The sequence below is a fragment of the Zootoca vivipara genome, chromosome 2 (assembly GCF_965207765.1).
Source record: "Zootoca vivipara chromosome 2, rZooViv2.hap1.1, whole genome shotgun sequence".
Taxonomy (NCBI): domain Eukaryota; kingdom Metazoa; phylum Chordata; class Lepidosauria; order Squamata; family Lacertidae; genus Zootoca; species Zootoca vivipara.
The window spans coordinates 6,123,898-6,135,823 of NC_142584.1; the positions used below are offsets into that span (position 1 = coordinate 6,123,898).

Below are 11,926 nucleotides of genomic sequence, written 5' to 3' on the forward strand. Positions count from 1 at the left end.
TGACACACGCACGCACCGGAAGAGGAATCACCGAGAGCTACTTCCGGCGGACCCTCTCCGAGAGGAAGCGGAAGCGAGGCCGGACCAGCCTACGGAAGGAACCAACGGCGGCGGAATGGAGCGGCAAGGCCTCTGCGCCCTCCCGGACTCGCTCCTGCTCCGGATTCTGGAGTGCCTGCCGCCGCGCGACCGGCTGGGCGGGGCCCGGTGGGTGTTTCCGTTCCTTCCTCCGGTTTCATGGTTTCCTCTCTCCCCCCCCACTTCCACAAAGTGGTTCAGTCCATCCTGCGGCTGCCGCTCTCCCTCGTCTCTCAAGCCGCTTCCTCGGCCAGGGCGGGGCTGCAATGCCCAGGCTCGCCTGCGGGGGCGCTGTGGTTAGACTGCGGGAACTAGGAGGGGGCGGGGCCGCGAGGGTCAGCTAGTCCAACGCCCTGCAAGTCAGAAGTCGAACTCACGACCCAGAGATGAAGTCTCGTGCTCTGCCCAGTGAGTTGTTCATATTATGCCATCAGGATCGAATGTGAAATTATATGGGGCGGTTATTCATGTGTTTATCCCCCCCCATTTTATTTTAAAAGTTTATATACTTCATATTTTGCAAAAGAAACTCAAAATGGCTAACGGTTCCAAAAACCACACAACGTTCAGATCAATCTCATTTCTAGTCCCAGCCATAGCCAAAATATCAGTGCAAAAATATCTCTATAAACTAAATTCCTCTATTAACTTCAGTGTAATACACTTTACCTTCTGCCTGCTCAACTCCAAGCCTCCTCCTCTCCGTTCTTCAAACTCTCTCCCTGCTGTTCTCTCAAGGCCACATCAGAGCAAAGAGGAGTCCAAGCATCAGTCATCTGCTATACAGATTCCAGGAAAGTTAATTCCGGGCAATGTAATTATTCAAGCAGTATAGTTGCCCACCTGCTTGGGTCTGTACCATTTGGCTAGGGAATTTCCTGGATATAGCTGGCAATCAGAAACAGCTGGAAACAGCGTCCAGGTGGAAATCGTTGAAACAACTGAGAAAATATGGATGTATGGCAACTCATGTCAGCAGTGTTGTTTTTGGTGATTTCCCTTAAAATTAGTTCAAGAATTTACAATTGGTTCGATTGTTCGAGATTTGGGCAAAACTATAAAAAAACCAACAAAGCCCAACAACCTTTCTGTCCAAATTTTTACTTTTTGAAATATGGCAACCCTAGGTATGGCAGGATGCCAGATGATCAAATCTGGCTGCTGCATCTCAGGCCCTTGACAATGACTCAGCTAATCTCGTCTTTCTGCAGGGTCTGCAGGCGATGGCGTCGCTTGGTGCGGGACAAATTGCTGTGGAGATACTTGGACCTAACTCCTTACAAGGTAAAAATGCCTGCCCTCCCTCTTAAGACTACCGGTAGTTGCTGGGTATCTGCATGCAAAGCAAGTGTTCTGCCACTGAGCTATTGCCCTTCCCCCATGTGAGGAGCAGGCTATGCCAGATCAGAGTCAGTGCAAAAACGCTAGAGGATGGCTTTAGGCAGATATCCAGAATCCTGGAGCAAAATGATCCAGCGGACAGCAAGCAAGAGACTTTTTGGCAACCTGTATAAATTAGGCAAATTAAAGTAATGTGCTTAATGTACAAAATTCTGTAAATTCAATGCACTATTTTCTACAATTTATTTTAGGTTTATTAGCCAGGGAAGGATGAGGACAGGCTCTGTCCTTAGTCACTGGAATCTTAGGCTGCAATCCTAAAATTTCTAAGACATCAGCCTCATTGAGCACAGTGAGATTTGCTTCTGAAGTCTGTCCCCCATACCCCGGCCTCCCTTCATGCATCTAAATTAAAATGAAACATTTCCGTCCCATTCCTGAGTTCCCAAACAGCAAATGAAACAACATGGTTTCTGAACAACTCCAAGCACGCCTAGAGGATGTGGACCATTTGGATCCCTTCCAATCGGGATTCAGGCCTCATCATGGGACTGAAACTGCCTTGGTCGCGCTGGTCGTTAATCTCCGGCAGGCTAGGGACAAAGGTGAGAGCTGTTTCCTAGTTCTGCTGGATCGCTCAGCGGCTTTTGATACCATCGACCATAACATCCTTCTGGACGTCTTGAGGGGCTGGGAGCTGGGGACACTGTTATACAGTGGTTCCGCTCCTTTCTCCTGGGCCGTGTCCAGAAAGTGGTGTTGGGGTATGAGTGTTCAGACCCCTGGTCCCTCACTTGTGGGGTGCCTCAGGGTTCCGTCCTCTCCCCCATGCTTTTTAACATCTACATGAAGCCGCTGGGAGAGATCATCAGGGGCTTTGGGTTGGGTGTTCATCAATATGTGGATGATACCCAGCTCTACCTCTGTTTCAAATCAGAACCAGTGAAGGCGATGAAGGCCCTGTGTGAGTGTCTGGAGGCGGTTGGAGGATGGATGGCGACTAACAGATTGAGGTTGAATCCTGACAAGACAGAAGTACTGTTCTTGGGGGACAGGGGGTGGGCTGGTATGGAGGACTCCCTGATCCTGAATGGGGTAACTGTGCCCCTGAAGGACCAGGTGTGCAGCCTGGGAGTCATTTTGGACTCACAGCTGTCCATGGAGGTGCAGGTTAATTCTGTGTCCAGGGCAGCTGTCTACCAGCTCCATCTGGTACGCAGGCTGAGACCCTACCTGCCCACAGACTGTCTTTCCAGAGTGGTGCATGCTCTAGTTATCTCCCGCTTGGACTACTGCAATGCGCTCTACATGGGGCTACCTTTGAAGGTGACCCGGAAACTACAGTTAATCCAGAATGCGGCAGCTAGACTGGTGACTGGGAGCAGCCGCCAAGACCACATAACACCGGTCTTGAAAGACCTGCATTGGCTCCCAGTACGTTTCCGAGCACAATTCAAAGTGTTGGTGCTGACCTTTAAAGCCCTAAATGGCCTCGGTCCTGTATACCTGCAGGAGCATCTCCACCTCCATCGCTCTGCCCGAACACTGAGGACCAGTGCCGAGGGCCTTCTGGCGGTTCCCTCGCTGCAAGAAGCCAAGTTACAGGGAACTAGGCAGAGGGCCTTCTCGGTAGTGGCACCTGCCCTGTGGAACGCCCTCCCAACAGATATCAAAAAGAAAAACAAGTACCAGACTTTTAGAGGACATCTGAAGGCAGCCCTGTTTAGGGAAGCTTTTAATCTTTAAGAAATTAGTGTGTTCTAATATTTCTGTTGGAAGCTGCCCAGAGTGGCTGGGGAAACCCAGCCAGATGGGCAGGGTATAAATAATAAATTATTATTATTATTATTATTATTATTATTATTATTATTATTATACCTGAAGGAGCGTCTCCACCCCCATCGTCCAGCGCCGAGGGCCTTCTAGCAGTTCCCTCACTGCAAGAAGTGAGGTTACAGGGAACCAGGCAGAGGGCCTTCTCGGTAGTGGCGCCCACCCTGTGGAACGCCCTCCCACCAGATGTCAAGGAAATAAACTATCTGACTTTTAGAAGGCAACTGAAGGTGGCCCTGTTTAGGGAAGTTTTTAATGTTTGATGCTGTATTATTTTTAATTTTCGGTTGGAAGCTGCCCAGAGTGGCTGGGGAAACCCAGCCAGAGGGGCGGGGTATTTTGCCAGTACATTTGGCATCCAGGCTATAAAGCACATGGCTTCCTCCTAAAGAACCATGGAAGCTGTAGTTTACCCCTCACAGAACCATAATTCCAAGCACCCTTAACAAACTCTAGTTCCTGGGATTTCGGGGGGTAGGGGAAGTTTTTAATACACAGTGTGGATGTGACCTTAGAAAATTGGCTGCAAACTCTGCGTGTTCTGCCATCTGTTGCCCTTTATGCTTCCCCAAGGTGCGAGTCCCGCAGAGTTTCATGGACCTGTTTCCAGCTAAATGATGACAGCCTTGCAGCCTTGCATTACTTCAGGGTCCCCAAACTAAGGCCCGGGGGCCAGATGCGGCCCAATCACCTTCTTAATCCGGCCCGTGGACGGTCCGGGATGCATTATTTAAAATGCATTTCTGGGTTATTTGTGGGGCTTGCCTGGTGTTTTTACATGAGTAGAATGTGTCCTTTTATTTAAAATACATCTCTGGGTTATTTGTGGGGCATAGGAATTCGTTCATATATTTTTTCAAAATATAGTCTGGCCCCCCTACAAGGTCTGAGGGACTGTGGACTGGCCCCCTCCTGAAAAAGTTTGCTGACCGCTGCATTAGTTGGTCTGGCAGTGATTTGGCAGGTGACCTGCATGGCTTTTGATATGCATGCAAACTTCACTTCCCTGTTGTCACAGTGGCCGGAGTGGACTACTTCAGAGTAACGACGCTACGCAGCTCTGCATTTTATTCTTTTATTGGTGCTGCGTATTTACAGTGCTCAAGTCATTGCTATTTACACGGAGCGATGTTGTCAGTCGGTTTCAGAACCTCCTAATGGCTTTTGGCGCGTCTTTCTCCAACACAAAAGCTTTGGCAGACCCATCCTCTTGCCCCTCCTCTTCCTGCGTAATTCTGGAGTTGGGGGGATGGGTCTTCCCCCCTTACTTGCCCCTTCCTGTCCCACCTGGGACCCTGGCTCCTCTACCTTGCCTGAGCCTCGGACACGACTTCCTGCTTCCCCACTGGAATCGGAACTCTCCCTGCTTTCCCCTTTGCTCGGGGACGGGCTTGAACTCAGGAGGGGAGGGACTTCGCGATATCCCCTGTCCCTCACATCCACCCCCCTCCCAAGCTCTCCTTCACCCCTCCCCAGGCCCCCCCCATGTGTCGGTGACGACTGGAAGCCTAAAAACTCGGTGCTCTCCGAGCCCGTTGGTGTGAACACCTCCCCCCAGTCCTGCGAGCCCCCCCCTTCCGCCTGGGAGGACGGGAATCCCAAAAAGTCCGTGGCGTCAGAGCTGGTGGGGGTAAAAATGTTTTGCCAATCTGCTCCTTCCTCTGACTGGGTGGATCTTGGCGACACCCATACCTCATCCTCTGGTTCCTCAAACTCCGCTTCCCAGCGCCATGGTGAGCTGTTCTCCCGTGCCTCCTCCTCCTCCCCCTCCCTTTCCATGTGCCAGGGCTTGGGTCTGTGGGGAAAGAGGGCGTGAAATTCTTCCACCAAGAATTCCTCCTGTATCTGAGTGGCGGGAACCCATTCATTCTGGGACGGTGGAGCATCCTCCCATGCCATGAGGTACTCCAGGCCCCCCACCCCCCACCTTGAATCCAGGATGGCCGTGGCCTCATTGAGTTGCTCCCTGCTTTCCCTCTCCCCCCCTCCCTCGGGGGTTTGTTCGCTGTCTCTGAGCCTGCTGCTTTCCCTGTACGGCGACAGCAGCGATCTATGAAACACTGGATGCACCCTCATGTCCTCTGGCAGTGCCAGCCTGTATGCCACCGGGTTGACCTGTTGCGTGACCGTGAAGGGGCCCAGCCATTTGGGTGCCAGCTTTTTGCACCTCCCTCTGGTGGGAAGGCCCTCCGAGGACAACCACACCTTGTCCCCCACCCTGATGACCTCCCCTTGTCGCCTGTGGCGATCTGCCCCCTTTTTGTACGCTTCCTTGGCCCTCTCCAAGTGTTCTCTGAGCTGCTGGTGCACCGTCTCCAGTTCCTCTGCCCAATCCTCAGCCTGTGGGCCCTCCTCCTCCTCCTCCCTCTCCCTCTCTGGGAAAGATCTGAGGTCGCGCCCGTAATTGGCCTTAAAGGGCGACACCCCTGTGGAGACGTGCACTGCATTGTTGTAGGCAAATTCTGCTAGTGGCAAGCGATCCACCCAGTCCGTTTGCCGCTGGCTGACGTAGCATCTCAGGTACTGCTGCAGAATGGCGTTGACCCTCTCCGCTTGTCCGTTGGTCTGCGGGTGTCTAGCCGTCGACAAGCTGACCTCCACCTGCAGGAGGTTCATGAGCCGCCGCCAGAACCTGGAAACAAATTGGCGGCCACGATCCGAAATAACCCTTAAAGGTAATCCATGCAGTCTGAAAATGTGATCAACAAACAGTTTGGCTGTCTCTTCTGCCGAGACTGCCCTGGCACACGGTATAAAGTGACACATTTTGGACATGAGGTCCACCACCACCAACACTGCAGTCTTACCCCTGGACGAAGGCAGATCTGTGATGAAGTCCATGGACACCACTTCCCACGGCCTGTGTGGTGTGGCTAAGGGCTCCAGCAACCCTGGTGGCGCTGCTCTGACCACCTTCGCCCGCTGGCAGGTGGTACAGCCCCTTACATAGTCTCGAACATCTTCCCTCACCCCTGGCCACCAGAAGTGTCTCATGACTAGGTGAGTGGTCTTGTCCCTTCCAAAATGCCCCGCTGTAGGGTTGTCGTGCATCTGCTTGAGGACCGTACGTCGAAGCTGGGTGGTGGGTAGGTACAGCGCACCCTTGTAGAAAAGCAGCCCTCTGCGTTCTGCAAAGTCTTTTGCCTGCTCCCTCCCCCCTCTCAGTTCTCTGAAGATGCGGTTGGCAAATTCATCCGCTGCCGTCAGTGCTGTGAGTTCTGCCTCGCTCACCACTGCTGCTCCGCAGGACCATGCCGACGGGGGGAAAATGTGCCTTGGGGCTGGTGGCGCCTCCTCCTCCATGTACTCTGGCTTGCGGGAGAGGGCATCCGCCCTGACATTCTGCTCTCCTGGGATGTAGTGTATGGAGAAGTTGAAGTTCGAGAAGAACTCCGCCCACCGTATCTGCCGCTGGTTGAGCACCCTGGCAGTTCTCCAGAACTCCAGGTTCTTGTGGTCTGTGCACACCTGGATGGGGTGCTTGGCGCCCACCAGGAAGTGTCTCCAGTGCTGGAACGCCGCGTGGATCGCAAGAAGTTCCCGATCAAAAACTGTGTAGTTTCGCTCGGGCTGGGTCAACTTCCTGGAGAAGAAGGCACAGGGTCTCCACTCTCTGTTGGCGTCCAGTTGCAACAAAATGGCGCCCACAGCCTTATCAGAAGCATCTGTTTCAATGCGTAGGGGCGCGTCCTGAACCACGTGGAACAGGTTCTGGTCTGAGGCGAACACCCTCTTGAGGCTTTCGAACGCTGCTTGCGCCTCTGGTGTCCACCTGAACTTCTGCTTGCCTCTCAGGCAGTCAGTGATGGGAGCCGTAACTCGAGAGAAGTTCTTGATGAACTTCCTGTAGAAGTTGGCAAAGCCTAGTAGGCGTTGGGCATCTTTGCGCGTCCTGGGGCTGTGCCAGTCCAGGATGGTCTGCACCTTGTCCTTGTCCATTGCCAGCCCCTTGTCTGACAGCTTGTAGCCCAGGAAGTCCACCTCCTTGGTGTGAAACTTGCACTTCTCCAGCTTCACATACAGGTGGTTCTCCTTCAGGCGCTGTAACACCTCCCTGACGTCCTTCACGTGCTGCACTGGGTCGTTGGAGTAAATAAGGATGTCATCCAGAAAGACCAAGCATTTCCTGAAGAGTAGGGACCCCAGGACGTGGTGCATGAAGGCCTGGAAGCATGCTGAGCCCCCTTGCAACCCGAAGGGCATCACCAGATATTCAAAAGAGCCCAGAGGCGTGAACATCGTGGTTTTCCACTCATCGCCTTCCCGGATCCTGATCAAGTTGTACGCCCCCCTCAGGTCTAGCTTGGTGAAAATCTTGCCTCTGCGTGCCGCTGTCAGGAGATCATCCACTCTGGGCATGGGGAAAGCCACTGGCTCTGTCACCGAATTCAGCCGTCTAAAATCCACCACAAGACGGCGCTGTTGCGTGTCTTTCTTGTCCACCCAGAAGACCGGGCTGCCCCCTGCTGCCTTGCTTTCTCTGATGAACCCCCGCTTGAGGTTCTTGTCGATAAAAGCGCGCAGATCCTCCAGTTCCTGGTCTGACATGGCGTACAGCTTGGCTGGGGGTATAGTTGCCCCAGGCACCAGGTTGATCTGGCAGTCAAAAGGCCTGTGTGGGGGCAGGTGGTCGGACTCCGCTTCACTGAAGACCTCCTGCAGGTCCCAGTATGGTTTGGGTATCGCCTCACCCCCTTTGACGTGCATGGTGGCCACCGTGGCTATCGGAGGCCCCTCCCCTGGTTGGTGCTGCATGCAATGTTCCAGGCAAAAGTCCGATCCAAAAGTGATGCATCTCTGATGCCAACTTATGGAGGGGTCGTGGCGCGCCAGCCAGCTCATGCCCAAAACGATTGGGGGGTCTGAGATGGTGGTGACGTTGAATGCCAGTGTCTCTGAGTGCCTTCCAACCGTCATTCTCATGGGGGGGGTTTGATGAGTGATGGCCCCTCCCAGCAGCTCTCTGCCGTCAATGGTTGCCACGTGCAGAGGAAAATCCAGCTGCAGAAGCTGGATCTGGTGCTCTTCTGCAAAGTTTCTCGAGAAGAAGTTGGCTGAGGCACCACTGTCAATTAGGGCGAGGACCGTCAATGGATAGCCATTTGGGAGCGTGAGCGTCACTTCTAGAACCACTCCTGCTCTGGGAGGGGTGGGCTGGCTCTGCTCCTCTCTGTGCGGGTGGGTGGGCTGGGGCTGTTGTCTGCTGACTGTGCCTGGCTGCCGCCCCTTGTCTCCTGCAGCCAGGCTTTCCCGTTTCCCTGCTGTGGTGCTGCGTCAGTGGGGGAGGGCACAACCGTTCCCGCCTTTCCTTGCCACTCCCTGCGATGTGGGCAGTCTCTGACGAGATGCTGGGGGGAGTTGCAGAGAAAGCAATTCCCACCCCTTCCCTCCTTGCGTCTTGGCGCCGCTGGGGTTTGAAAAGCCCGCGCGCGCGCGCTATCAATCTGCATGGGTTCCTGGTCCTGACTGGCCCCAGGCGTGGCTTGAAAGGGTTGTTGAGGGAGTGGCTTCTCCTGCGACCGTGGGAACCAAGCCCGCTTTGCGCGCGTTGCTTGCTTGTCGCTCCATCTGGATTCCTGCCTCACCCCCACCGCCAGAGCCGCTTTGCTCAGTTGATCCATATTACTGGGCTTTGGACCTCTCGAGAGCTCATCCTTCACCTCCTCATGCAACCCCAAGTAAAACGCCGCTTGCATTGGGGCAGACTCCAGATCCCACCCCAATCTGTGCACCAGCATGGTGAATTTCGCCCAATACGCGCGAACTGTCATATTTCCTTGGCGTAAATTATGAAGTTCCTCCTTAGTCTGGTCCATATGACTATCGGACGAATACATCGTTTTCAAACCTTCTAGAAATAGTTTGACATTCTTCATGCAAGGATTCCTTGTTGCAATTAACGGTCTTAGCCACTCCCTGGCCGCCCCTGTAAGGTGCTCCACAATAAACGCTACTCTGTGCTCATCATCAGGGAACTCATCGTGGTGCAGCTCAAGAGCATACACAATCTCAGTCTCAAAGCCCTGAAACTCCTTCGGGTCTCCATTGAACTTGCTTACTAGGGTCCCGGCTCTCCTTCCTGGCAGCACTTGGACTTGGGGTGCCCCTCCCGCCTTGTTTTTCTCTGCATCCAGCTTGTTTTGGAGGTCTACCGCCACCGCCCTTAAATGCTGCTCTTTTTCCTGGAGCTCTCTCACCTGTTCCGCAAGTTGTAGCCGGTCGTCCTGGACCTTCTTAGTCTCCTCTTTAGCTGCCTTCAATTCTCCCTGCGCCTGCAGCGACAGCTGTTGCAGTTCTAGCTGGGCTTGCTCAGCGATCTGCCGCCACTTCTCCGCCTCTGACACGCTCATCCCGGCAACTCCAAAGTAGCCCAAAAATGATTAGGAGGTTGCTGTCACAGTGGCCGGAGTGGACTACTTCAGAGTAACGACGCTACGCAGCTCTGCATTTTATTCTTTTATTGGTGCTGCGTATTTACAGTGCTCAAGTCATTGCTATTTACACGGAGCGATGTTGTCAGTCGGTTTCAGAACCTCCTAATGGCTTTTGGCGCGTCTTTCTCCAACACAAAAGCTTTGGCAGACCCATCCTCTTGCCCCTCCTCTTCCTGCGTAATTCTGGAGTTGGGGGGATGGGTCTTCCCCCCTTACTTGCCCCTTCCTGTCCCACCTGGGACCCTGGCTCCTCTACCTTGCCTGAGCCTCGGACACGACTTCCTGCTTCCCCACTGGAATCGGAACTCTCCCTGCTTTCCCCTTTGCTCGGGGACGGGCTTGAACTCAGGAGGGGAGGGACTTCGCGATATCCCCTGTCCCTCACACCTGTACTTAGATGTCCTCCAAGGTCCTATGGCACTTGCTGCGGAACAATCTTCGAGGCAGCCTGCAGACGCTGAAGGCACGGGGATCCCTCCACTCCATTCGCAAGCAAGAAGTTTTTACCCCAGCACTAATGCAGGCCTTGGGCAGGCAATGCCCCAATCTCCACCGCCTGTGCCTGACAGAGACAGACCTTCGCTCCCTCTCCTATGATTGCATCCCTTCCTCTGTCACGACCCTGGAACTGAGCTCCTGTGAGATCCCTTCCCTGTGGTTCCAAGTGTCTGAAGCCTCGAAGACCTGCCCTGTCTTTCCACAGATTCAGCACCTTGTAATCCAGAATGTCCCTGCCTTCTCCAGCCAGCACCTACTGAACATCTCCATCCAGGGCAATCTCAGGACTCTGGTCCTGTCCAAGGCGTACCGGATAACTGTTGAAGGTTTCCAGGCAGCAGCAGCACACCTAGGAGGCCTAGAGCACCTCACCCTGCGTCACTGTAGCATTGGCAATTTACTCACACCTGTCATTGCGTTCCACATGCGGCACCTGCAAAGTTTGGACCTCGGGGACAATCCTTCTCTGGAGAGCAGAGGTCTTTCTTGTTTAAGCAGCTTACTAGACTTGGAGGACCTCTGCCTGCAGTCCTGCTGCAAGCTTTCCTCAGAAGCCATTGTGGCCGTTTGCCAGAAATTGCCCCGGCTCAGACATCTTGATATAAGGGGGTTAGAGTTCCAGGATCAGGTGATCCACAAAATCCAGGCGGATTTGCCAGGCTGTGTTGTGACAAGTGCTGTCTCCCTTGGAGATTCCAGTGTGGTGTCTACACCGTGAGCCTGTGCCCATTGTGAGGAGCGAGATGCAATGAAACCATCACATGCATGGTCTTGATCTCATTTAAGTTGATGGGAACCCAGAGAGAAATGGCAAGGAGCTGCACACTCACTGACAACATGACTTTCAAAGTCTGGCTGCATGTGCTCTGGAACATCGTCACAGCAGAAAAGCTGAGGGTTGTATTCTGTGCTAATTCTACTCAGAGTAGATCCAACTGGCAAGATGATTGCACCTCTAAAAGGAAACATGCTGAAACTTCAAGAGTGTTATCATATCAGTTTATTTACCTAAAAAAACAAACATCCGTTGCATAGCATACTGAACTGAAGTCCATTGGTTTTGCAGCCTTTCCAATGTAAGTCCCACTCAGAGCAAAGTGTAGCAGACTTGAGTCCATTCATTGCAGTGGGCCTGCTTTTAGTAAAATGTAGTCCAACTTGCTACAGGTAGGTAGCCGTGTTGGTCTGACGTAGTCGAAACAAAAAAGAATAATAATAAAAATTCCTTCCAGTAGCACCTTAGAGACCAACTACGTTTGTCATAGGTATGAGCTTTCGTGTGCATGCACACTTCTTCAGCTACACTGAAACAGAAGTCACCAGACCCTTATGTATAGTCAGAGGTGTGGGGGGGGGGGTATTACTCAGAAGGGCGGTGGGAATGGGTGATTGGCTGAGAGGAGTGGTAAACCAAATGAGATAGCACAGCGGTGAGGGAAGCGAGGAAAGGGAGACGTCAAAGTGCAAGTAGATAAATAGGTACTGCTACAGTGGGAAGGTAAATGGCATTTCCGTGTGCTGCTCTGGTTCGCCAGGAGCAGCTTAGGCATGCTGGCTACATGACCTTGGCCAATAACGCGAGATGAGCGTCGCAACCCCAGAGTCGGTCACGACTGGACCTAATGGTCAGGGGTCCCTTTACCTTTAAGATATAATACAGAATGTAAGTGCTGTTTGTATATTTTTATCTTTTTTGTGAAAATAAATACAAAAAAAACTCAAAAAAAAAACCAACAACATTT

At 52.9% G+C, this 11,926-nt stretch overlaps 1 protein-coding gene across 3 annotated transcripts; it reads left to right on the forward strand.

Moving 5' to 3' along the window:
- The first annotated feature begins 81 nt into the window (after window positions 1-81).
- FBXL12 (F-box and leucine rich repeat protein 12) lies at window positions 82-11,418 on the forward strand. Of its 3 annotated transcripts, XM_088662892.1 has the most exons (4): window positions 356-486; window positions 1,290-1,362; window positions 1,862-2,024; window positions 10,084-11,418. In XM_088662892.1, the coding sequence occupies exons 3-4, from the start codon at window positions 1,920-1,922 to the stop codon at window positions 10,900-10,902; spliced, it is 924 nt and encodes a 307-aa protein (XP_088519018.1). In that variant the 5' UTR covers window positions 356-486; window positions 1,290-1,362; window positions 1,862-1,919; the 3' UTR covers window positions 10,903-11,418. The 3 variants fall into 3 exon arrangements, with proteins under 3 accessions (XP_088519019.1, XP_034958318.3, XP_088519018.1); XM_088662893.1 differs by lacking the exon at window positions 1,862-2,024 and having other exon boundaries at window positions 82-486; XM_035102427.3 differs by lacking the exons at window positions 356-486; window positions 1,862-2,024 and adding an exon at window positions 82-207.
- The last annotated feature ends 508 nt before the right edge of the window (window positions 11,419-11,926 follow it).

Excerpts from the sequence above, each read along its gene's own strand:
- FBXL12 (XM_035102427.3), top strand. The coding sequence starts at position 116 with ATGGAGCGGCAAGGCCTCTGCGCCCTCCCGGACTCGCTCCTGCTCCGG. Across the intron at positions 208-1,289 it reads GACCGGCTGGGCGGGGCCCG|GGTCTGCAGGCGATGGCGTC; the intron begins GTGGGTGTTTCC and ends GTCTTTCTGCAG. Across the intron at positions 1,363-10,083 it reads TGGACCTAACTCCTTACAAG|ATGTCCTCCAAGGTCCTATG; the intron begins GTAAAAATGCCT and ends ACCTGTACTTAG.